General features: G+C 40.3%; 3 protein-coding genes across 3 annotated transcripts in view; 2 read left to right on the top strand and 1 right to left on the bottom strand.

Annotated features, from left to right (window-relative positions):
* The window catches only part of LOC114641660 (gastrula zinc finger protein XlCGF26.1-like), a 180,039-nt gene that overhangs the window by 5,398 nt on the left and 151,150 nt on the right, over positions 1-23,491 (top strand). The gene's annotated exons all lie outside the window — the stretch shown is intronic.
* The window catches only part of LOC114641676 (zinc finger protein 501-like), a 202,253-nt gene that overhangs the window by 146,410 nt on the left and 32,352 nt on the right, over positions 1-23,491 (bottom strand). The gene's annotated exons all lie outside the window — the stretch shown is intronic.
* On the top strand, positions 7,538-20,238 carry LOC114641690 (zinc finger protein OZF-like). Its single transcript, XM_028790718.2, has 2 exons — positions 7,538-8,038; positions 18,400-20,238. The coding sequence occupies exons 1-2, from the start codon at positions 7,639-7,641 to the stop codon at positions 19,443-19,445; spliced, it is 1,446 nt and encodes a 481-aa protein (XP_028646551.1). The 5' UTR covers positions 7,538-7,638; the 3' UTR covers positions 19,446-20,238.

Below are 23,491 nucleotides of genomic sequence, written 5' to 3'. Positions count from 1 at the left end.
TGGAGAGGCACAGAATCCGAGTTGCTTGAGGGTCCAGTGTGACGTTTCCACAGTCAGTGACGGTTTGGGGAGCCATGTCATCTGCTGGTGTTGGTCCACTGTGTTTGATTAAGTCCAAAGTCAGACGTCTACCAGGACATTTTAGAGCACTTCATGCTGCCCTCAGTTGACGAGCTTTATGGAGATGTTGATTTCATTTTCCAGCAGGACTTGGCACCTGCCCACACTGCCAACAGTAGCAATAGCTGGTTTAATGACCATGGTGTGGATCACTGGGCTTGATTGGCCAGCAAACTCGCCCATAGAGAAACTGTCAAGAGGAAGATGAGGGACAGCAGAGACAACGATGCAGACGAGCTGAGGGCCGCGATCAAAGCATCCTGGGCTTCCAGAACACCTCAGCAGTGCCACAGGCTGATTGCCTCCATGCCACGCCGCATTGGCAAGACTTTTCGGTAGGCCAACATTTCTGGATTCAAAATCTTTTTGTTTAGTGGTCTTATGTAACATTTTCATTTTCTGAGATACTGAATTTTTTTCATTACCTTTAGGCCCTAATCAGCAAAATGAAAAGAAATAAACGCTTGAAATCTCTCACTGTGTGTGTGTAATGATCTGTATCATATAGGAGTTTGACGTTTTGAATTGAATTACTGAAATAAATGAACTTTTTTTTTTACTGATTATACTGTTAATATTTTGATTTGTGGATATGCAGTTTTGCCATTGTATTAAACACTAACTCCCACCCCTTTTTCCAGTATCATAAACTGAGTGATGTTTGATTAAACTTCCAAAAGGTTCATCAAATCACACCAAACTCCAAGAAGATTTCAGTTTCGATGCCAGAGAAGAAGTGTGAGCAGACTGTGTTGGACACGACAGAAGTCGCACCTGGCAGGTCAGTCAACATGGTGGGTTTTCACATAGCAAGGGTCAGCCGCAGTCCTGTAGGCACAATGCCATCAGTTTATGAACGTCTAATAATAATAATAATTCTAGTGAACTGGACGCGCGTTTGTTTGGGATGTAGGAGGAAAACTGGAGAAGTGAAAGAAAAACTTTAAACTGTGAGCTCACAGCACAGAATTAGAAAGCAGCCTGGTGGAATGTTAAATGGATTTGAAGTGAATACCCCGGGGTGGGTGGCCATCCAAGAGTCTACGTGAGGAAAACAAGAGTGCCTGTAACCCCAAATGACTTCTCTGGAAGTGACAACCTGGGCAGTCTCCATGTGTATCCAGCAGAGGGCATTTGCTCCCTGAACTGCTATGTAATAATCATGGCAGAGATACTGAGACAAGAGAAACATGGCACATAAAAAAAGGACAGATTGAGCGTGGTTTAAAATGTAGGCTTCACTCCTTAAATACATCCATCCATCCATTTTCCAACCTGCAGAATCCGAACACAGGGTCACGGGGGTCTGCTGGAGCCAATCCCAGCCAACACAGGGCAGAAGGCAGGAAACAATCCCAGACAGGGTGCCAACCCACTGCAGGACAAACACACCCACACACCAAGCACACACTAGGGCCAATTTAGAATCGCCAATCTACCTAACCTGCATGTCTTTGGACTGTGGGAGGAAACTCCTTAAATACATTACACCTTTATAATATGTAGACTGTATACATAATGGAGAGCTAAACGGCGGTCACCGAACAATGCGATTGTCCACCAGTTCTTCAGTGGGGTCTTTGATTCTAGACTCATCTTTGGAGGAGATTGCAAGTGTTTCTCTTAGACACAGACGTCTCCCATCTGTGCAGGAGGCATCTGGGTCAATGAGGCAGGCCTCGTATGTGCTTAGAACACTCCTTGGCTTTAAAAGTAGGCACACACACTTTCTACCGACCAGTAGTTTATATATACTAGCCGACGCCTGCCGTAGCATACGGCAGTGTAAGAATAGGAACGAAAAACCGCAAAGAATTCAGAAATCAAGAAGAAATAAATACTTCATGAAAGACTCAGTGTGCATAGGTGTTTTGGTGGAGACGATAGATGATGAGTCGAAAGATCTAACCCTAGAAAAAGCCACGAACAACTGACCGTGGCTAAAGACTGGTTGTTAGAATTATTGTGAAGAGTAAACAGCATGTGGGCATGAGGAAGGCCGCGCTTCTGAAATTCGACTACATAAATATAATCAATAACAACCCCAAAAAGATGCTGTTGTAGAATGTCTCTAAGTAATTCCCTCAGCTTAATCCAAAAGACTCGTACTACGATATCAGGTCTGTGCTCCGGTCTTCGAGTATCCGACAGTGCATGTAAAATTTCTGGCCAAGCAGGATTACATGTCAAAGTGATGAATAAATCAGGCTTTCCAAATTTACATTCTATGGCCATGGCATCCTGATAGTTTTGTTGCATGTATCTTGGACTTCCTGGATATGTCGACGGTAATATGATCATTTAGCCTACACGTATGTTGTTATTTTCAGCGTTTGCTTGCAGTGCGTCTGATAGTTCGACGTGCAGATCTTGTTGGTGTAATCTGAGATAGTTGACACGCGCACCCTCTGTTTTAACATACGCATCTACGACGTACTCTTGAAATAGTTTGCCGCTGGAGTTCAAAATACTAAATGTATTCCTCATTGCTAATCTGTACGCGTAAAACTGGCATTGAGCAAGCCTGATTCGCTTGGCAGTTCTTTTATTGGGAACATGTTGTAAATCTTTGTGCCAGCCAATGTCTCCGTAAGGGAATAAAAAGTGGGTAGGATCGCAATTCATATTGAGCGTGGAAATCTGTTTACAGGAGTTGTCTATGGGATAGCTGCAAATCAATTTCATGCATGTGTTTGTATGATTTAGTGAAGGGGTTGATGGTTCTGAGCATGGAATCTAGCTGAAGAAGTACATTTTCGCCTAATGCAGAGTTTGCTTTATTTTATAAGTGTACTTCAGTAGCTTGTCGAGAAATGCCGTGTCGGCTGTGTGTGGGCGGGACCTGTTTTGCATTGGAAGCAGGATGAAGCAGAAGAGAAATACATATAAGAGATTTATATATAAATTTATGTATGGGTCAGGTTCCATTCTTATCAGTGTAGCAATTTGGAGAGCTGTTGGCAGGTTCTGCTGGCCGACACGACACACAGATGAAGCTGCCTGCCACCAGCATAGCACATCTCTTCAACATCTGTGAACAGAACATCTGCTCCAATCAAAAATAAATGCCTGTCATATAGTGCCTTACAGTTAGATCGATCTATCTGTATTTCTGTTTGTCTATGTATCTATCTTATATAGTTCCTTTCACATCTATCTATCTATAATATAATGCCTGTCTGTCATACAGTGCGTTTCACATCTGTCTGTCTCTCTATCTTATAGTGCCTTACAGATCTATCTATCTGTCTGTCTAACATATAGTGCCTTACAGATCTATCTATCTATCTATCTATCTATCTATCTATCTATCTATCTATCTATCTATCTATCTATCTATCTATCTATCTATCTATCTATCTATCTATCTATCTATCTATCTATCTATCTATCTATCTATCTATCTATCTATCTATCTATCTATCTGACATATAGTGCCTTACAGTTCTATCTGTCTGTGTCAGTGCAGCTGAAGTCACTTCAGTACTCGTGTACTTGGTGAGCACGCCCGTGTTGATCAAACACAGGAAGATCTACAGTTTACTTGGACTTTACACTGTAGGGAGATATGTAAATAAATCAAAGTACAGTAATCCCTCCTCCATCGCGGGGGTTGCGTTCCAGAGCCACCCGCGAAATAAGAAAATCCGCGAAGTAGAAACCATATGTTTATATGGTTATTTTTATATATTTTAAGCCCTTATAAACTCTCCCACACTATTATAAACATTTCACGCACAATTATACAGCATAAACCCTTTGTATTCTCTTAGATATTAGGTAAGATTCGTTGAAATTATGTATGTAAACACAGTTTACATACAGTAACACCTAAATATTATTTTAAAGATATCGAGCGTCTCCGATATCACATATGTTACAGCCATTACGACAGACAGGCCACCAGCAGTAAATACGTACAGTGCAAGAAAAATTGTATACAGCAAAATGTGTGTACAGTGACACTAAACTATGTACATGTAATAAGTACTGTACGTAAATAATTAATTATGGTTACTCACCAACAATGACACGACGACTTGTCCGATAACGAGGAGTTTAATTTTACTGCACAACAAAGGATAGTGTTACAGCTCTTCTAAAGGAGCCTCTTCAGGCGACTGTTTAGCACCACCGTTGTTCTTCTTCCAGCACTCTTCAATCCAAATCCCTAAAGCAGATTCCATCCAGACTACTGCCTTATCGCATCCACTTGCAACTCGTTTTGCGCCCTGGTTAAAGGACACTGCGGCCGTAGATCTTACATGCTTTTCCTCCTTTTTAAATAAAAAGAATCGTGGACTCATTTATGCTGTAATGGTGTCCTGCAGCGGTGTAGCTGTTTCCTTCCTTCAACATATCCAAAACTTTTACCTTTTCTGCAATCATTTGCATCTTCTGTTGGCGCTTGGGCACGTTAATGCTGAATGAGTGAGATTAGACTTCCTGGTTAATGCAGCATTCCGTCGCTGAGCCAATCAGCAGCACACAGGAACTAAACTGCGTGCTCTGATTGGGTAGCTTCTCAGCCATCCGCCAATAGCGTCCCTTGTTTGACTTCAAATGCGTCCCTTGTTTGAATTCAAATGGGCAAATCAACTGAGGAAGCACACGTACTGTAGACCGCAGACATCCGCGAAGCAGTGAAAAATCCGCGATATATATTCACATATGCTTACATTTAAAATCCGCGATGGAGTGAAGCCGCAAAAGATGAAGCGCGATATAGCGAGGGATCACTGTAAATACCATTCGATTTGGCTTTTATATAAGTAACATATAAATTTTTTTTTATATAAAGACCATCACAAAACATTATCACAAACAGGACTTTGCCCAATATGCTGGTGAGCTCTGTAAGCCGTGCTGTTTCTTTGAAGCACAGGCGTCTGGCAGGATGATGCCCACCCAACCTCTTGCTGCATCCATACGGTGCCATCTTTCTTTCTCGTTTACGCCTGGTGCAGCTGCATTGTTCTTATATGTGAGTGGACGTTTCTTGCGGGGAGGGCTTCTGTTGTCCTTCTCCAATCTGAGTTCACCTCTGTTATAGCTCGTCTTTATTTGAAAACAGCAGTGTCAGATCGGGGGGAGCGTGAACGCAACTGGGAGAATAAAACTGAATAAAAAAAACTGCTAACCTTTCCAAGTACCATACGTTTCCACCGGCTGTTACAGATTCAAATCAAATGTATGTTTTTATTCTATAATAGTAAGAATGTGAGCAGCTCACTACTCAGAATGGAGGCGCCAGGGATCGAACCGGGAACGTCTTGATTACGAGTCAGCAGTTCTTAACGCTGCACCACCCAAGAAGGTGTGTCAGTGTTGTGTCCATGTCACACCCTAACCCGAGTTCATTTTTCTACAGTTATATTCTTCAATAAAAGTGCATTTGTTTTATGATACTTGTACCTTTTGTGAAAGTGTTTATTTGATATTTGGACTTCAGTCTTCACACATTATGCACTTCATGTCTACATTTTGTCAATTATTTCTAAAACATGAAAAAACTTTCTGCTTTAGGCATGTGTTCAGCATTTCTTGCATTTCTGGTATTTCCTGTCATCCTACGCTTACCCAGATCATTGTAGAGACAGAACACACGTGAAACGCATGTGTTCCAAATAATGATGGATTATTTACCCTACACAGCTCCAGGTACCTCACACCCTGATTAACAAGACTTGAGCTGGGAGAGCTTTTCTGCGGCGGTGGGGGGATTGGGGGGTGGTTGTTGTTGGGTTTGGGTGGTATAGCAGGCTGCTTGTGCTGATCGACAAATTTACAAAACAAAAGATGCTGACGGAGAGGTGTGAAGGGATTTAAGGTGAGCCAGGATTACAAGTTTTTCGTAGGCTTCCGGGATTCTAGTGTTAAAAAATAAACCACCATAGCAAATGTCCTTATCCGCTTTCAAGCTACACCTGATCCTTTACTATCCGCAGTTGAAGTCAGAAGTTCCCATCCACTTGGGGTGAATTCTTTCACACTCCGTTTATTAGCCCTAAACAGATTTTATACTAGGCAAGCTATAAATGTGGCATTCTCTTTTAACATCTCTGCCTTTGGCAGAGCAAAAGTAATGGCTTCCCACAATATTTACAGACCTCTCAGGGTATTTCACTTTGATTGACTATTTCACATTTCTAGAGGGGGTCACAAGTTGACACTTTGTTCATTCTTGGCAGCATTGCCTTTAAATTGTTTCACTTGAGTTAAACATTTTGGGTCCCCTTCCACAAACCTCTTGCTGAATTTGGCCCTTTCCTGCAGACAGAACTGGTGTAACTGGGACAGGTTTGTAGGCCTCATTGCTCTCACACACGTTTTTCAGTTTGATTGAGGGTCAGGGCTTTGTGATGGCCACTCCAACACCTTGACCCTGTTGTCCTTAAGCCGTTTTGCCGCCACTTTGGAGGTCTGCTTGGAGTTCTTGTCCATTTGGAAGCCCAATTTGCGACTGAACTTCAACTTCCTTGCTGGGCTCTTGAAATGTTACTGCAGTGTTTCTCCATCATTTTCCTTCCTCATGATGCCATCTATATTGTGAAGTGCACCAGTTCCTCCTGTAGCCCCCCCACAACGTGATGCTCCCACCCCCATGCTTGACAGTTGTTATTTGGCTTGCAAGCCTCACCCTTTTTCCTCCCAACATAACGATGGGCATTCTGGCCAAACAGCTTGATCTTGGATTCATCAGACCAGAGGACATTTCTCCAGAAGGTGAGCTCTTTGTCCCCATGTGCCATTGCAGACTGCAGTCTGGCTTTCTGATGGCTTTGGAGCAGGGGCTTCTTCCTTGCTGATCAGCCTTTCAGGTGATGCTGATGTTGGACTCGTTCTCCTGTGGATATTGATACTCATCTACCGGTGTCCTCCAGCATCTTCACAAGGTCCTTTGAGCTCACTTCCCAGCTGCCTTCTGCTACCCTCGAGCTTGCTCTTTCTGCTCGCTCACACTGGCATCGGCTCTCAGCTACCCCTTCTTCTTCCTCCTCTAACCTCTGTTCTCTTTCTCAATCTTTTTTTCTCACAATAAGAATCGTTTTAACGCTGGACTACGTTTTTTTAGTGCAGACATTTACTTTTTTGTTTTGCTATTGTGGAATAACAATTTTCTTTTCTTGTACGCCTCTCTCATTACCCCCTCACTCCTGGTTGGTCTCAGACGGCTTGTGCATGTAGTATTATTTTTGACTTGTGTTCACGTCAGGTCTGTTTCTGTTTCAGACCTGCAAAGAGCTTCTCAGGATGACACAGAGAGTTCACCACATTTTAAATCTGTCATAAAAAAGCGTAGCTGGCAGTTTTCTGTTTCTGGTTGATTAATGGAAGTTAACATTAAAATGTTTTTTAGAGTGACTTTATAAAGTAACATTATCTTGAATTTTTCACAGATAAAATGGCACCTCCTTTCCCGTTGACGTGGTCATGCCGGGGGCTCTCCATATGAGAAGGAGATCATAGAACACAAGAGCAGACACTGGTGGGGCGAGAAGAGTTTCACACGGAAAAATGGCCTCGTCCGAAGGTGACTGCATGGATGAGAGACTGACATGCATTAAACAAGAGGAGTGTGAGTGGGGTGCTCCAGAGGAGCTGGTTGTGAAGGTGGAGAACTGTGAAGGGAGGATTTTGGTTTTTAAAGAGGAAGAGGAGGAGGAGTTCAATGGCGGGACAGACCTTAAAGTTGAGGATTCTAAAGACTTCTTGGTTAGTCCCGGGCTGCAAATCCACGAAACTGAGAATATTTCCAAGCAAGATCTCTGTGAGGAGTATCATTCCAGCTTACGACATCGGGTCACTAATATGGGAGAGAATTCCGTGGTACTGAAATCCGAGTCTGAAGAGAGGACCACTGAAGGGGACGGGCGAGAATCAGAAGGGCAGCCGTCGCCTAGGAACGTTGGGATAAGTAAGTAATGTCGTTCAATGTTAACTGGAAGGCTGCTTGCCTTGGCCTTGTTATTATGGAGAAGTGAAAGTGGGATACACAAGTGAGAGGCTGGCTGTCTGGTTGTATGACGAGCAACAGTAACTCTTTAAATATGTTTACAGTCATCTATGTCTATATAAATGCTTCATGTATTTAGTGGAAAATTCTGATGTGCATGTATGTATTATTTTGATTTTTTTTTTCTTTTCATTTTATTACAAAGTCATTGTATAGGCCGTTTTCTCCATGATCACAGCCATTTAATTCTTTAAGAGCGCCGCCATTTTTACTTTCCCGTACGCATAACCTAGAGAGAGTATAGGAATCGTGAAAAAATTCGGCCTCAAGATTTGGATGAATCTTGACGTTTCAGACCTTCCCGAGTCCGAAAAATACCATTTTTGAAATGAGGTCTGTCGGTGTGGAAACACAAGAAACTCGAAAAACGCTTTGCCCTCGGTCAGTGAGACTCTGTACACCTGGATTATTTCAAAAATGAGGAATCCTCTCAATTTTTGCGCCACTTCCGGCACTTTAACTGAATACTTTCACAAATTTTCAAATAAACTCTGGTTATAATTACAGATGGATGCTTCCAATTTTGTATAGATATTTATTATGATAAAGGCAAACAGAGGTGAAATTTGAGAAAAATTACTCAGCTGGAAGTAACATTTTATTGAAACAACCATTTAAAAGTTTTGCATCATTGAAATATAAATGTGTACGTGATATAATAGTAATAATACGTTTTATTTATTCATAGGCACCTTTCTAAACACTCAGGATACTGAACAACAGATAAAACACACACTATAAACAGAACTAAAAATACAAAAGTTAAAATCAGACAGAGCAATTGTAATCAAAGAGAAAAAGCAGTCTGAAACGAATGAGTTTTAAGTTTAGATTTGAAAAGTGAGAATGATTCAATATTTCTAAGCTCAGGTGGTAGTGAGTTCCATAGTGGTAAGACGGACGAAGGGGACAGTCAAGTGGATGAAGAAAGAGGATCTAAGGGTACGGTGAGGGAATGGCAACATGGAGGAGGTCGGACAGATATGGAGGGGTGAGGTTGTGGAGAGCCTAAAAAGTTAGTAGGAGAATTTTGAATTGAATTTGGAACTGAACTGGAAGCCAATGAAGCTGCTGCAAGACTGGAGTGATGTGGTGAACAGAGGGGGTTCTAGTAATGATGTGGGGGGGGCAGCTGAGTGCTGGACCAGCTGAAGCTTATAAAGAGATTTGTGAGAAAGACCAACGAAAATGGAATTGCAGTAATCGAGATGAGAGGTGACATGGCTATGAACAAGGAGAGCAGTGATGAGGGGGGGCGAATATGATTAACGTTACACGAGTGGAAATATACAGAATGGGAGATGTTACTGATGTGGGACTGAAAAGATAAAGTACTGTCAAGGATGACACCGGTGGGGAAGGGGAGACAGAGGAATTATCAATAACAAAGGAAAAATGATCAGTTTATTAAAGTTTAATTACAGTATTAAAAACTGTATTCAATATAACGCATATTCTTTCAATCACCATTATTAATTTTATGTATTATATATTAATTTATACATCATCAGTTTAACAGTAATGTAACATGCCATGTAAATATAAAGATGTGATGGGAAGAATGGGCTACCATGTCCCCGTCATGTTCCTGGTCACTAATACAGGGTGAGTCCAAATTATATTAACACCGATGGTACTGCTGTGTATGTACTTGTGGACCATTAATGTGGCACATCTGGAACGAGTGTTGAACATGATGGTGAACAGGCTGAGACACTGGGAATTACACCTTGGGGGTTAATAAAGTGTATCTATCTATCTATCTATCTATCTATCTATCTATCTATCTATCTATCTATCTATCTATCTATCTATCTATCTATCTATCTATCTATCTATCTATCTATCTATCCTGCCAACTATGCTAAAATTAATATTTATCTATCTATCTATTATATACTGCCTTTCATCTATCTACAGTTAGGTCCATAAATATTTGGACAGAGACCACTTTTTCCTCATTTTGGTTCTGTACGTTACCACAATGAATTTGAAATGAAACAACGATGCAGTTGAAGTGCAGACTTTCAGCTTTAATTCAGTGGGGTGAACAAAACGATTGCATAAAAATGTGAGGCAACTAAAGCATTTTTTTTAACACAATCCCTTCATTTCAGGGGCTCAAAAGTAATTGGACAAATGAAATAACTGGAAATCACATGTTCATTTCTAATACTTGGTTGAAAACCCTTTGCTGGCAATGACAGCCTGAAGTCTTGAACTCCTGGACATCACCAGATGTTGGGTTTCCTCCTTTTTAATGCTCTGCCAGGCCTTTACTGCAGTGGCTTTCAGTTGTTGTTTGTTTGTGGGCCTTTCTGTCTGAAGTTTAGTCTTCAACAAGTGAAATGCCTGCTCAGTTGGGTTAAGATCAGGTCACTGACTTGGCCATTCCAGAATTTTCCACTTCTTTGCTTTAATAAACTCCTGGGTTGCTTTGGCTGTATGTTTTGGGTCATTGTCCATCTGTATCATGAATCAATTTGACGTCATTTAGCTGGATTTGAGCAGACAGTATGTCTCTGAACACCTCAGAATTCATTCAGCTGCTTCTGTCCTGTGTCACATCATCAATAAACACTAGTGTCCCAGTGCCACTGGCAGCCATGCATGCCCAAGCCATCACACTGACTCTTCCACAGTGTTTTACAGATGATGTGCTATGCTTTGGATAATGAGCTGTTCCACGCCTTCTCCATACTTTTTTCTTGCCATCATTCTGGTAGAGGTTGATCTTGGTTTCATCTGTCCAAAGAATGTTTTTCCAGATCTGTGCTGGCTTTTTTAGATGTTCTTCAGCAAAGTCCAATCTCGCCTTTCTATTCTTGAGGCTTATGAGTGGCTTGCACCTTGCAGTGCACCCTCTGTATTTACTTTCATGCAGTCTTCTCTTTATGGTAGACTTGGATATCGATACGCCGACCCCCTGGAGAGTGTTGTTCACTTGGTTGGCTGTTTGTTGTGAAGGGGTTTCTCTTCACCATGGAAATGATTCTGCGATCATCCACCACTGTTGTCTTCTGTGGACGTACAGGGCTTTTTGCGTTGCTCAGTTCACCAGTGCTTGCTTTCTTTCTCAGGATGTACCAAACTGTAGATTTTGCCACTCGTAATATTGGAGCAATTTCTCCGATGGGTTTTTTCTGTTTTCACACCTTAAGGATGGCTTCTTTCACCTGCATGGAGAGCTCCTTTGACCGCATGTTGTCTGTTCACAGCAAAATCTTCCACATGCAAGCACCAGACCTCAAATCAATTCCAGGCCTTTTATCTGCTTCATTGATAACGACATCACGACGGACTTGACCACACCTGCCCATGAAATAGCCTTTGAGTCGATTGTCCAATTACTTTTGAGCCCCTGAAATGAAGGGATTGTGTTCAAAAAATGCTTTAGTTGCCTCACATTTTTATGCAATCGTTTTGTTCACCCCACTGAATTAAAGCTGAAAGTCTGCACTTCAACTGCATCGGAGTTTGTTTCATTTAAAAATCATTGTAGTAATGTACAGAACCAAAACTATATAGTTTGTTTATATATATATATATCCAGCCATCCATCCATTTTCCAACCTGCTGAATCCAAACACAGGGTCACGGGGGTCTGCTGGAGCCAATCCCAGCCAACACAATATATATATATATATATATAGAGTTATCTATCTATCTAGTATATAGTTATCTATCTATCTAGTATATAGTGCCTTTCATCCATTCTTCCATCCAGTATATCATCTTGCACATATGAAGAATGTTTTGTGAATAAATTGTTTCTGCCATTTAAATGTTGACATCTTTTGGACTCACCCTTTATTATATTTTTTTATATATGCATTGTAAGTTTGTAATTCCTGAACTAAAATATTAAATAAATAAATAAATAAATAAAATAAAGTATATTTGTGGCTGCAGTTGGGGGAGGGGGGGGGTTGGAGTTTAACAATTGATGTGAGACTTGAGAGGCTAAGAGGCGCCTGGTGGCTGAGCAGTTGGCGGCTGTTAAGGAGCAGCTTGAAGGCTCCCAAGATCCAATAACAGCTCCTGAGATTTTATTCTCTTTTTCTCAGGAGCTGTATTTATGGCACGGGCTGAAATGGAGTCCACTTTTATTTTATTTTAAGGCTGCTGATACCCTTCCATGAACTAAGAGTGACTGAGTAAACATCAGGATAAGAGCCTTTGTTTATGATTTTTTATTTATTTATTTATTTATTTTTTTCCTTATCATAATTCAACAGTGTTGTGCAAGTTCACACCTCCCGAGATCTCGCTCAAAGTTCAGTTCACACAGATTAAAATGAATACATTCACGTTCATAGGTCACCATTTCAATTTTGAACTTGTTCCTGTTCTGTTCATTTTGTGAGAATAAACGACCCCTCAGTTTACCTTTTTTCAATTTTGCACACCTCATATTAGGCTGTTACAGTGTTCTTGAGTAAAATACAATAATTATGAAGACTTTTTTTTTATTTAAAAACACTTTATTGAGTTTTACCCAGCAACAAACATGTATAACCATATATGCTAATATCCTCCTGGTCAAAAAAGAAATTAAACCGATGCGAGTATCCATAGAAATGACTGCTCTATTTCCAAGCATGTGACACACATGGTGACTGCGGGTGAACTAACCTGTTACACTGCCGATTAAAATTCATGCCACATATTGCATGTCCTTCTTCTTCTTCTTTCGGATGCTCCTGTTCAGGGTCACCACAGTGGATCAGCTACTCATTTCAATTCAAAAGAATACACTTTGCTATAAAATTGGCTTTTGTTGATGGTCATTCGGAAAAGCAGGAATTGATGTAATGTAGGAATGTTTACTCCTGGGCAGTTGTGTCAGGCATGTTCAAGATATAAAGAAACTCCAGTGACCTAATATAATAATAATAATAATAATAATACTATTGTCTTCTTGTTCTTTCAGCTGCTCCCTTTAGGGTTTGTCACAGTGGATCATCTTTTTCCATATCTTCCAGTCCTCTGCATCTTGCGTTGTCTTCCCCCACAACCATGAAGTCTCCATAAACCTTCTCTTTGGCCTTCCTCTGTTCCCCTTCCCTGTCAGCTCTATCCTTAGCACCCTTCTCCCAATATCCCCAGCATCTCTCCTCTTCACATGTCTAAACCAACGCCATCTCGCCTCTCTGACTTTGTCTCCCAACTTGAGCTGACCCTCTAATGTCCTCATTTCTAATCCTGTCCATCCTTGTCAAACGCAATGCAAATCTTAGCATCTCTAACGCGTCACATATCACATGTCCAATGGGGGAAACGCATAAAGTGGCCTCGCGAAGTCCAACGTTTAACTAAAAGCGAAAGCAGAGCTTCACCGCGTGCTCGTGTCTGCAGGGGGTGCAGCTTCAGCCCAAGCAGGCAGACACAGACAGCGGCGATTTGATTTTAATATTCTTTTTTCTGAATACAAATAAATGGCAAAAAATTCATACGAGATAAAATATTTGAAAAAATTCACTATTTGTGCTTCCCCAAATTACGGGGTGTCACTTAGAACTGAACAAGCTCACACTCACGTTCTTCACTTGCAGATACGTCATGTGAAGTTCACCGTTCTTAGGCAAATGAGCTTGTTCGGTGGAGGCGATCTTTCGAACTCGTTCATGCACAAGACAGCAATTCATTTATTAGGTGACCGGAGAGAAGCGCACAGTCATATAAGCGCACATAGAAAAATGCGCATACGGCAAGGCATATATGCAAAGAAGAAAAAAATGTAATATTATACATCACAATAAATAAAATTGTATAATTGCTCACTAAACGTATTTATAGGCTTCTATGTTTTAATGTGTGCTAATTGGGGTAGTGGGCTGTTGGATGGTCCATAAAATAAAATAGTAGTAATAATTAAATAAATATTATAATAAATAAATTATACATAATTATTAAAATTAATAATTAATAATTACTAATAATAATAATTAAAAAATTATAAAAATTATAAATAAATAAAAATAATAATAATTATTATTATTAGTAGTAAAATAGTCATTAATCCTTTTATTACTGTCATTGTTGTGCCTATTTCTAGGAAATTATTCATCTTTACAGTAGCTTTCAGAATTTATATTATACCTTCTTATTCCACATGTAGGCAAATTAGGGTTTTATAGTTTTGATTACGGCATGTAAGTAAAGGTCTTCCTATAATCAGGCCACACAGTTAGAGTTTTCTGTAATCTTCCCTAACGTTCGAGGAAGGCAAGTCGACATTTTTTATTTTTTGAATAAGCGAGGCGGAATTTTCGACCAGTCAGAAAGGCAAGCAAATTCTCGGTTACAAGGGATTTAAATATCTGCGTTTTCGCACAACAAATGGAATAGATACTTGGAGGCGCCGTTGAGATTCGATCAACAAAGGGCCAATCCTTAATGAAAACGAAGAACGGAGACATTGTACAAGAGCCAACCAGTCATTGTTTTATTATAATAAAAAATGTCTATCAGTATAGGTGGAGTATATTTTATATTTGTAATAGTTGTATGTTGCTGCCGTGTGCTTTTTTTCAGCATGCGTATTCCTCCACGTGCGCTTATTTCCGGGATTCTATTTATTAACTAGCCGGATAGCCGTGCTTCGCTATGGGATAGCAACAGGAGAAATGTGTTCTAAAACACACAGAGTGACGGTATACGTCCTGTACAGGTCATTAGGCAAGATTTGGAACATAAACGAAACAAACTCGGCGATTATTTCTTGAAATAATAATAATAATTCTTTGCATTTATAGAAATGGTTTACTCACAGATAAGTAAAGTACTTGTATACGTAATATATGTTTTAAGTACAGAAGACTTGAACAGTGATGATCAAAACTTGTTTTGGACTAAAGCCCCAGTGATCCCATCACCACCCCTGGGATTATTTAAGCAACCAGACCTCGTAAGTTTTAAGTGTGAAATTTATTTGTTAATAAAAATAGATGAAGGTGAATGTTATAATGTTAACTATATTCAAAATAGATTTTCGAGGGGTTTTGAAGATCATTAAAAAAATTACAAATCCTAAGCAATCTACCAAACCATCCATCCAACCCACTATATCCTAACTACAGGGAGCCAATCCCAGCCAACTCAGGGTGCAAGGCAGGAAACAAACCCCAGGCAGGGTGCCAGCCCACTGCAGGGCACACACACACCCACCAAGCACACGCACTAGCGACAATTTAGGATCGCCAGTGCACCTAACCTGCATGTCTTTGGACTGTGGGTGGAAACCCACACAGACACGGGGAGAACATGCACACTCCATGCAGGGGAGGACCCGGGAAGCGAGGCAGCAGCGCTACCCACTGCGCCACCGTGACGCCCATATGAAAATCAAACTCCCCCCAAAAAAAATACATTTGCTTTAATATACCTTAGAATAACCAAACTAAATTATTTTAAAAAGATAAATAAATGGCAAATTATAAATGCGAAAATATCAACACAAAACTTGTACTCTTCAGAAAATTGAAAGTTTTTTTTTTTTTTAATTTACTTTAAAAAAAAAAAAAAAATTATTTTAGAAAGAAATGGAGTGAACGGGTCTAAAAAACTTCAACATTTTTCAATCCGTCTCTTAGCGAGCACCTATGGGCCAAGGGTGCTCCATTCCAAATTTCACGTGCCAAGTCGTCATGGTTCGGGAGATTTTGTGATGAGTGAGTCAGTGGTATTTGGATTTTATATACAGTGGGTATAGAAAAGAACCCCCCTTTGAAATATTCCCATTTTATTTGCTTTACAGCCTTAAATGAAAACACACAAAGTAATATTTCTTCCCAGCTTTACTTACTCAATGCAATCTCTAACATCTGAGTGAAAGATATCACAGCTACAGTTCATAAAAATGATAAAAAATCAAAACCAAGACCTACTGAGATGAATAAAGGATCAGACCCCCCAATGTCAATGTCATTTTGGTGACCCCCCTTTTGCTTTAATGACACCCTTGAGTCTGTTGAGATTCTTCTCTATCAGCTTTGCACCCCTAGATTGTGTAATATTTGCCCCCCACTCTTCTTTACAGTTGAACTGTTCAAGTTTGGTCACATTGGACGGTGAGTGTTGGTGGTCTGCTATCTTCAGATCTCTCCACAGATTTTCAGTGTGATTTAGGTCTGGGCTCTGATTGGCCACACCAGCACATTCACTTTCTTCTCCCTGTGGTCCATTTTGCTGTGTGCTTTGGGTTGTTGTCGCGTTGAAAGGTGAACATTCTGCTCATCTTCAACTTTCTGGCAGAGGGTAGCAGGTTTTCCTCCAGAATTTGATGGCATTTTGCCCCATCCATTTTTCCTTCTACCCTAACGAGAGCCCCAGGACCCCCACAACAGGATGCTGCCCCCTCCATGCTTTACTGTAGGTGTGGTTTGTTGTGGATGGTGAGCTGCATTGGTGTACCGTTTGGTGTTGAGGACCAAATAGTTTGATTTTGGTCTCCTCTGACCAGAAGACCTTTTTTCCGTTTGGCATCAGAATATTCAAGGTGCATTCTGGCAAAGCTCAAACGAGACTTCATGTGGCCTTTCTTGAGAAGTGTGAGCCTCCCAAACAAGCCACAATGGTGGAGCACTTGTGAAATTGTTGTCGCATGCACCCCATTAATGACCACTCTGTGCAATCAAATCCTGTAACTCCTTCAAAGTGGCCATTGGCCTCTCGGTATCCTCTCTTACCAGTGTCCTCCTTGCTCTTCCATCCATTTTGGAGGGTCCCAGTAGTACCAAACACTTCTTTATGATGGACTTCACTGGGCTCCTTGGGATTGATGAAGCCTTTGAGATGTTTTTATCTCCATCTCCTGCCTTATGTCTGTCCACATCTCTGTCCCTGAGATCTTTTGAAAGTGGCTGGCCACCCCTAGTCCAGTGTTTGCTGTCAGTTGCACTACGAAGGAAGGGGATGAATGGACCAGGAACAGCTTCACTAATCACACTCATTACAACTGAGCACAGGTGGGAGGAAGACAGTAACCAGGGTCTGCAATGGGAATGGGGGGCACTGACACCTCATTGAGTTTAGGGGGGGGGGGGTCCTTTATTCATCTCAGGATTTCTTGTTTTTGATTTTTTATCATTCTTCTGAACATAACCTGTGATATCTGTCACTTGAATATTATAGATGGCATTGAGTAAGTAAAGCTGGGAAGAAATATTAGTTTGTGTGTTTTCATTTAAGGCTGTAAAGCAAAAAAAATGGGAATATTTCAAAGAGGGGATTCTTTTCTAAACTCACTATATATATATATATATATATATATATATATATATATATATATATATATATATATATATATATGAGAGAGAGATTAACACTTTTTCTATGTTTTTAGGTGACTTTACCTCGATTACGTGCAAAGTAAAAAGAGTTAATGTATATGTAATTGTGAAAATATTCCACCACCATTTTTGACCTCCCTAAGTTCGAAAACATCATTTTCATATAAAGTTTGATTATAAATAGAGAGGAATGATTGTGTATCGATATTATCAGTTAGGATGAGAAACAAAGAGATTTGGGAAATATAGCACAACTGGGAGTGGTGCGGATGACGTTTTCCTCAGTCTCAGTACTTCAGTTTTTACTCATTCACAGCAACATGTGAATTTCTTTTCCTTCGGTTTTATATAAAAGCACACCTGTTGTGTTAAGCCTTTTTGTGAAAATGTTTATTTGATATTTGGATTTTACAAATTCTCTACTTGTAGGATGTCAGAATTAAAACAAAAATGTTTTTCATATGTTGTAGTAACTGTGTGTTAAACGTTTCTTGCCTCGCATCTCTTCTGTCATCCTGTATTTAAACAGTACTCTGTAGACACAGACCACACATTAAATGTAGGTGTTTCAAATCGCAACATATCCTTGCCTATATGATTCCTTACAACTCATTGCTAGATAAAAACTTCAACGCAGATTCGAGCTGGATCTGAGAGTTCTGGCTGGCAGAGTGCGAGCTGCGTGCCACAAAACAAAAGGGTGTATCGGCGGGCAGGTGGCATGGAGATAAGGAGCTAAGAGTTTCCTCGCATATGTCAGGAAAATTTAGGATGGTCAGGGACAACAAATTTTCGCAGGCTTGTGGGATTCTAGTGTTAATTGCTGTGGAGGTGGGGTCCATTTTTGAAGATAACATGTTCACTGCAGGGCCGTCTTTAAATGTTAGGGGGTACAGCTTGATAGAATTGACAGAGACATCAGAAAATGAGGATTAAGAATATTGAACTGAACTGTTTCTTTCGTTGCAGTTTTACAGGGGAATGGCAGCTTCTCCTCATCTTCATTTGCTCTTCAGTGCAGACTGCAACTCAAACGGGACACAGAGAAGATGCAGACATCGGAGAATGTGATGCAAGCGTCTTTGCAGTGCAGTTCTCTACCTCCTGCCAAACTGACAGAAACAGGAATCGCCAACATTAATTATCAAATGTTTAATACAGATCAAGAAGGTGCCAGTCGGGGGCGTTTAAAAACTTTGAAAAATAAATCTGACTGTAAAGGTAAGTCTGTTCATAGAAAAGCAAAGTCATATTCTTGTCCTGAATTTGGAAAAAAAATCCCCTGCAACAGTAGTCTTCAGGCACATGAAAGAATCCATACTGGAGAAAAACCTCATTGCTGCTCTGAATGTGGTAAACGATTTTCTCAATTTGCCAATCTCCGAAGACATGCAATAGTTCACTCTGGAGAAAAGCCATATCGCTGTTCTGAATGTGGCAAACAATTCCTCCATAATGGCAATCTTCAGGTACACATGAGAATTCACACTGGAGAAAAACCTCACTGTTGTTCTGAATGTGGTAAACAATTTTCTCAATTATCCAGTTTCCGAAGACATGCAAGAATCCACACGGGGGAAAAGCCATATGTCTGCACTGAATGTGGCAAACGATTTACTTGCAATACCCATCTTCAGTCTCATGTAAGGATTCATACTGGAGAGAAGCCATATTGCTGTTGTGTATGTGGCAAACGATTCCCCGTTAACAGCAGACTTCAGAACCACTTAAGAATTCACACAGGAGAGAAGCCGTATTGCTGTTCTGTATGTGGCAGACAATTCACTGAGAGTAGCGCTCTTCGTCTGCACATGCGAATTCATACTAGAGAAAAGCCATATGGCTGTTCTGAGTGTGGCAAACGGTTCACGGATAGTAGTGGTCTTCGTCTGCACACACGGATTCATACGGGAGAGAAGCCATTTTGCTGTTCTGAATGTGGGAAAAGATTCTCCCGTAACAGCAGTCTCCACAATCACATAAGAAGTCACACTGCTGTGCAGTTCCGAAATTGATAGAAGAGTTTCCCAAAGGACCCTAACAATCAATCAAAAAGTAATGATGCAGAAAAACCTTATTGCTGTTAATAAATGTGGTAACCTTAATAAGAAATGATTAAAAACCTGATTTTTTTTTTCTAGGGAAAAGTTATGGTAATTATACAAGGACAAATGGGAAAGCAACTGTTAGGAGGCTGATGAGCGCCAAGATGTGGTGCTCCAGAAGAATAATGAAAATTAGCTCAACAAAGAAATTGTCAAATGATGAAGAGAACTGGCATTAGAAAGAGTATGGTGTAGAAGATGATGAGAAGATATAGATTTGTGAGATATACGTTTAAGGGGGTCAAGTAGGGAAAAAATTAGTGATAGAATGAAAAATAGATGGAACCAGAGGCAAATAGCATTGGGGAGCGATAGTGTAAAACAGTGGTAAGAATGGAATAAATAGGCAGGAGATAAGTAGATGGAAAGCCATGGTTGTCAACCTTTGTATAGAAGAAGGCATATTAAAAGAAATGCAATAAAAAATTCTCACTTTTAAATGCGTTTCATTAAAATTTAGTAATCCTCAGAGAAGAGAAGCCTTATTGTTGTACTGACTGTGGTAAACGATTCTCAAACAGCAGTGAATTTAATAATTTTAAAAGAATTCACACTGGTAAGAAGCCTCAGGCCATATTATAATTCACAATGGAGGAGCCCTAATGGAGTAAGCTGGAGGGAGGTGAAAGAAGGGAGGATTGAAACGTAATTCCCAGAACTGCTCAAGTCTTGATGAGTACCCTCATGTGGTGGACATCATTGTCATAAGACTGATAATGAAAACATAATTTTGCTGATAATTGGAATGCCCCTGCAGAGCATCTTTTGATCTTCAGCCCTTAGTACTGGTCTCCGGCTAAATGCGCAAAATTTGTAAAAGTTGACCCCCGATGAGGTATGTGTGCACCTTCTATGGTAATAAAGTTGATAGAGGAGAAGCCAACCTGAAGATGTGTTTCGAGTGTGATGGCCTAGTGGAGAGTCGAGGGATGTGCAGATCTGCTGAGCATAAATGGGACAAGTCTGCTTTATTAGGTCAGTGGTGCTTTAAAGGAGACCTCGGCCGAGTGTGTTAAAGTGGGCTTGTGTGGAGGGAAAATGGCTTATCAGGGTGAAGAATCATAACAATGAATTGTTTCTGTTTTGAAGGCCTTTGTTATAATGTTATACAAACCTTTGTTAGTAATAATAATAAAAACCTTGTTTCAAAGCTTTGCTATCGTTGCCCTGTCCAGCACGACCCCCTGCTGAATTCCATCCATCCATCCATCCATTTTCCAACCCACTGAATCCGAACACAGGGTCACGGGGGTCTGCTGGAGCCAATCCCAGCCAACACAGGGCACAAGGCAGGAACCAATCCCGGGCAGGGTGCCAACCCACCGCAGGACACATACAAACACACCAAGCATACACTAGGGCCAATTTAGAATCGCCAATCCACCTAACCTGCATGTGTTTGGACTGTGGGAGGAAACCGGAGCGCCCGGAGGAAACCCACACAGGCACGGGGAGAACATGCAAACTCCACGCAGGGAGGACCCGGGAAGCGAACCCAGGTCCCCAGATCTCCCAACTGTGAGGCAGCAGCGCTACCCACTGCGTCACCGTGCCGTCCCCTGCTGAATTACTTTTATTTATTTAATTTACTTTACTCATACAGGAGCTGTTTTACATAGCTGCACCCAGAAAATTTCTTAAGACAGATGGGCGCCACCAGTTATAGTGCCGTCAGTGAATCGGGGGGAGGGGGCATCAGAAACTCCTATGTGACTAACTTAACTGTTTCTCTGTTCATAATATTTCTAGTTTTTTTTTTTGCTTTTACCAAGGACTAATGTTATTGGGTGGCGTAGAGATTAAGGCTTTGGACCTCAAACCCCGAGGTTGCGGATTTAGTTTCCATTACTGATACTGGGTGACCACAAACAAGTCACTTCACTTGCCTGTGCAAAACAAAAGAAATTACATATCAAATGTTGTAAATCACCCTGAATAAAACCATGAACTAGTAAGTAATATTAATAATAATAATAAAGGTGTCAGTCAAATAATATTTATTATTATTAACCAAGCCACGGGGGATGCACAATCCAGAGTGTTTCTTCATGCCAATTTCAAGCCCAGATAAGTGGGGAGGGTTAGATCAGGAAGGGCATTTGCTGTAAATTTTCTGCCACATCAATATGCAGAAAACAATACAAATTTCTACTCCCGATCAGTCAAGGCCTGGGCTAACAACAGCTGCCATCAGTACAGCTAGCTAACAGGGTGCTAGTGGAAATTTTATTCTATCTATCTATCTACCTAGTATATAGTGCCTTCTATCTATCCATCTATATAATCCTGCCAACTATGCTATCTATCTATCTATCTATCTATCTATCTATCTATCTATCTATCTATCTATCTATCTATCTATCTATCTATCTATCTATCTATCTATCTATCTATCTATCTATCTATCTATCTAGTATATATTGCCTTCTATCTATCCATCTATATAATCCTGTCAACTACGCTATCTGTCTATATAATCCTGCCAACTACGCTATCTATCTGTCTAGCTATCTGCCTTGTATATAGTATCTATCTAATCCTACCAACAATGCTATCTATCTCTATCTATTATATAGTGCCTTCTATCTATCTATCCATCTATATGATCCTGCCATCTATGCTATCTTAATAGTATCATCGTATTAATTATTAATTAATAATTATTAATATTAACTTATTAATTAATTAACTTATTAATACTTAATAGTATCATCTCCAGACAGAAGAGCAGCTTCAGCGACAGACTGCTGTCACTGTCCTGCTCCACTGACAGATTGAGGAGATCGTTTCTCCCCCAAACTATGCGACTCTTTAATTCCACCCAGGGGGGTAAATGTTAACATTCAACATTATACATAGTTATTGTCTGTTTTTCACCTGCATTATTATCATTCTTTAATTCAATATTATTTATTGTATCAGTATGCTGCTGCTGAAGAATGTGAATTTCCCATTGGGATTAATAAAGTATCTATCTATCTATCTATCTATCTATCTATCTATCTATCTATCTATCTATCTATCTATCTATCTATCTATCTATCTATCTAATCTTGCCAACTACGCTATCTATCTAGCTGTCTAATCCTACCAACTATGCTATCTATCTATCTCTATCTAATCTTGCCAACTACGCTATCTAGCTATCTAATCCTACCAACTATGCTATCTATCTAATCCTGCCAACTATGCTATCTGTCTAGCTATCTAATTCTACCAACTATGCTATCTATCTAATCCTGCCAACTATGCTATCTGTCTAGCTGTCTAATCCTACCAACTATGCTATCTATCACTTTAAAAACAACATCAAGGCTGACCAAAGTGCTGTACAATAAAACCCAACATATAAGACACACAATAACCAAAAGGGTTAAAGAAACAGAAACACATAAGAGGTGAAGAAATTCTTAATAAAGAAAGTACACAGATAGTCGACTAAGGTCCCAGTCAACATCTCACACTGGGTTAAAGGGCAGGGAGTACAAGCGTGTTTTTAAATAAGACCACAAGTGCAGGCACCTGCCTAACATGCATCGGCAAATGTTTCCAGAGTTTTGGAGCTGCAACTGAAGAAGCCCGATCACCTCTAAGTTTACATTGTGTCTTACGAAGAAGTAACAGCGTCTGGTCTGCTGACCTGAGAGGGCGAGATGGTACATAAGGGTGCAACAGGTCCGACAGACAGAATGGGGCACAACCATTAAAGGATTTAAAAACAAATACGAGATCTTAAAACGGATTCAAGAAGGAACTAGAAGCCAGTGAAGGGAAGCCAAAATTAGAGTAATGTGCTCTTGCTTGCTTGTGCCAGTTAAAAATCAAGCAGCGGCATTTTGCACCAGCTGTAGGTAAGCAATGGAGGCCTAGCTAATTCCAAAGAGAAGTGCATTGCAGTAATCTAGACAAGAGGTTAAAAAAGCATGGATCACTGTTTCAAGGTTGCATTTAGGCAA

This window comes from Erpetoichthys calabaricus, chromosome 5 (assembly GCF_900747795.2).
Source record: "Erpetoichthys calabaricus chromosome 5, fErpCal1.3, whole genome shotgun sequence".
Classification (NCBI taxonomy): Eukaryota; Metazoa; Chordata; class Cladistia; order Polypteriformes; family Polypteridae; genus Erpetoichthys; species Erpetoichthys calabaricus.
This window is presented reverse-complemented; position numbering and strand designations above follow the sequence as displayed.

Bases quoted from the DNA above. Each gene is read 5' to 3' on its own strand.
- LOC114641690 (XM_028790718.2), top strand. From the start codon at position 7,639: ATGGCCTCGTCCGAAGGTGACTGCATGGATGAGAGACTGACATGCATT. The intron at 8,039-18,399 runs GTAAGTAATGTC...CTTTCGTTGCAG, and splicing joins GCCTAGGAACGTTGGGATAA to TTTTACAGGGGAATGGCAGC.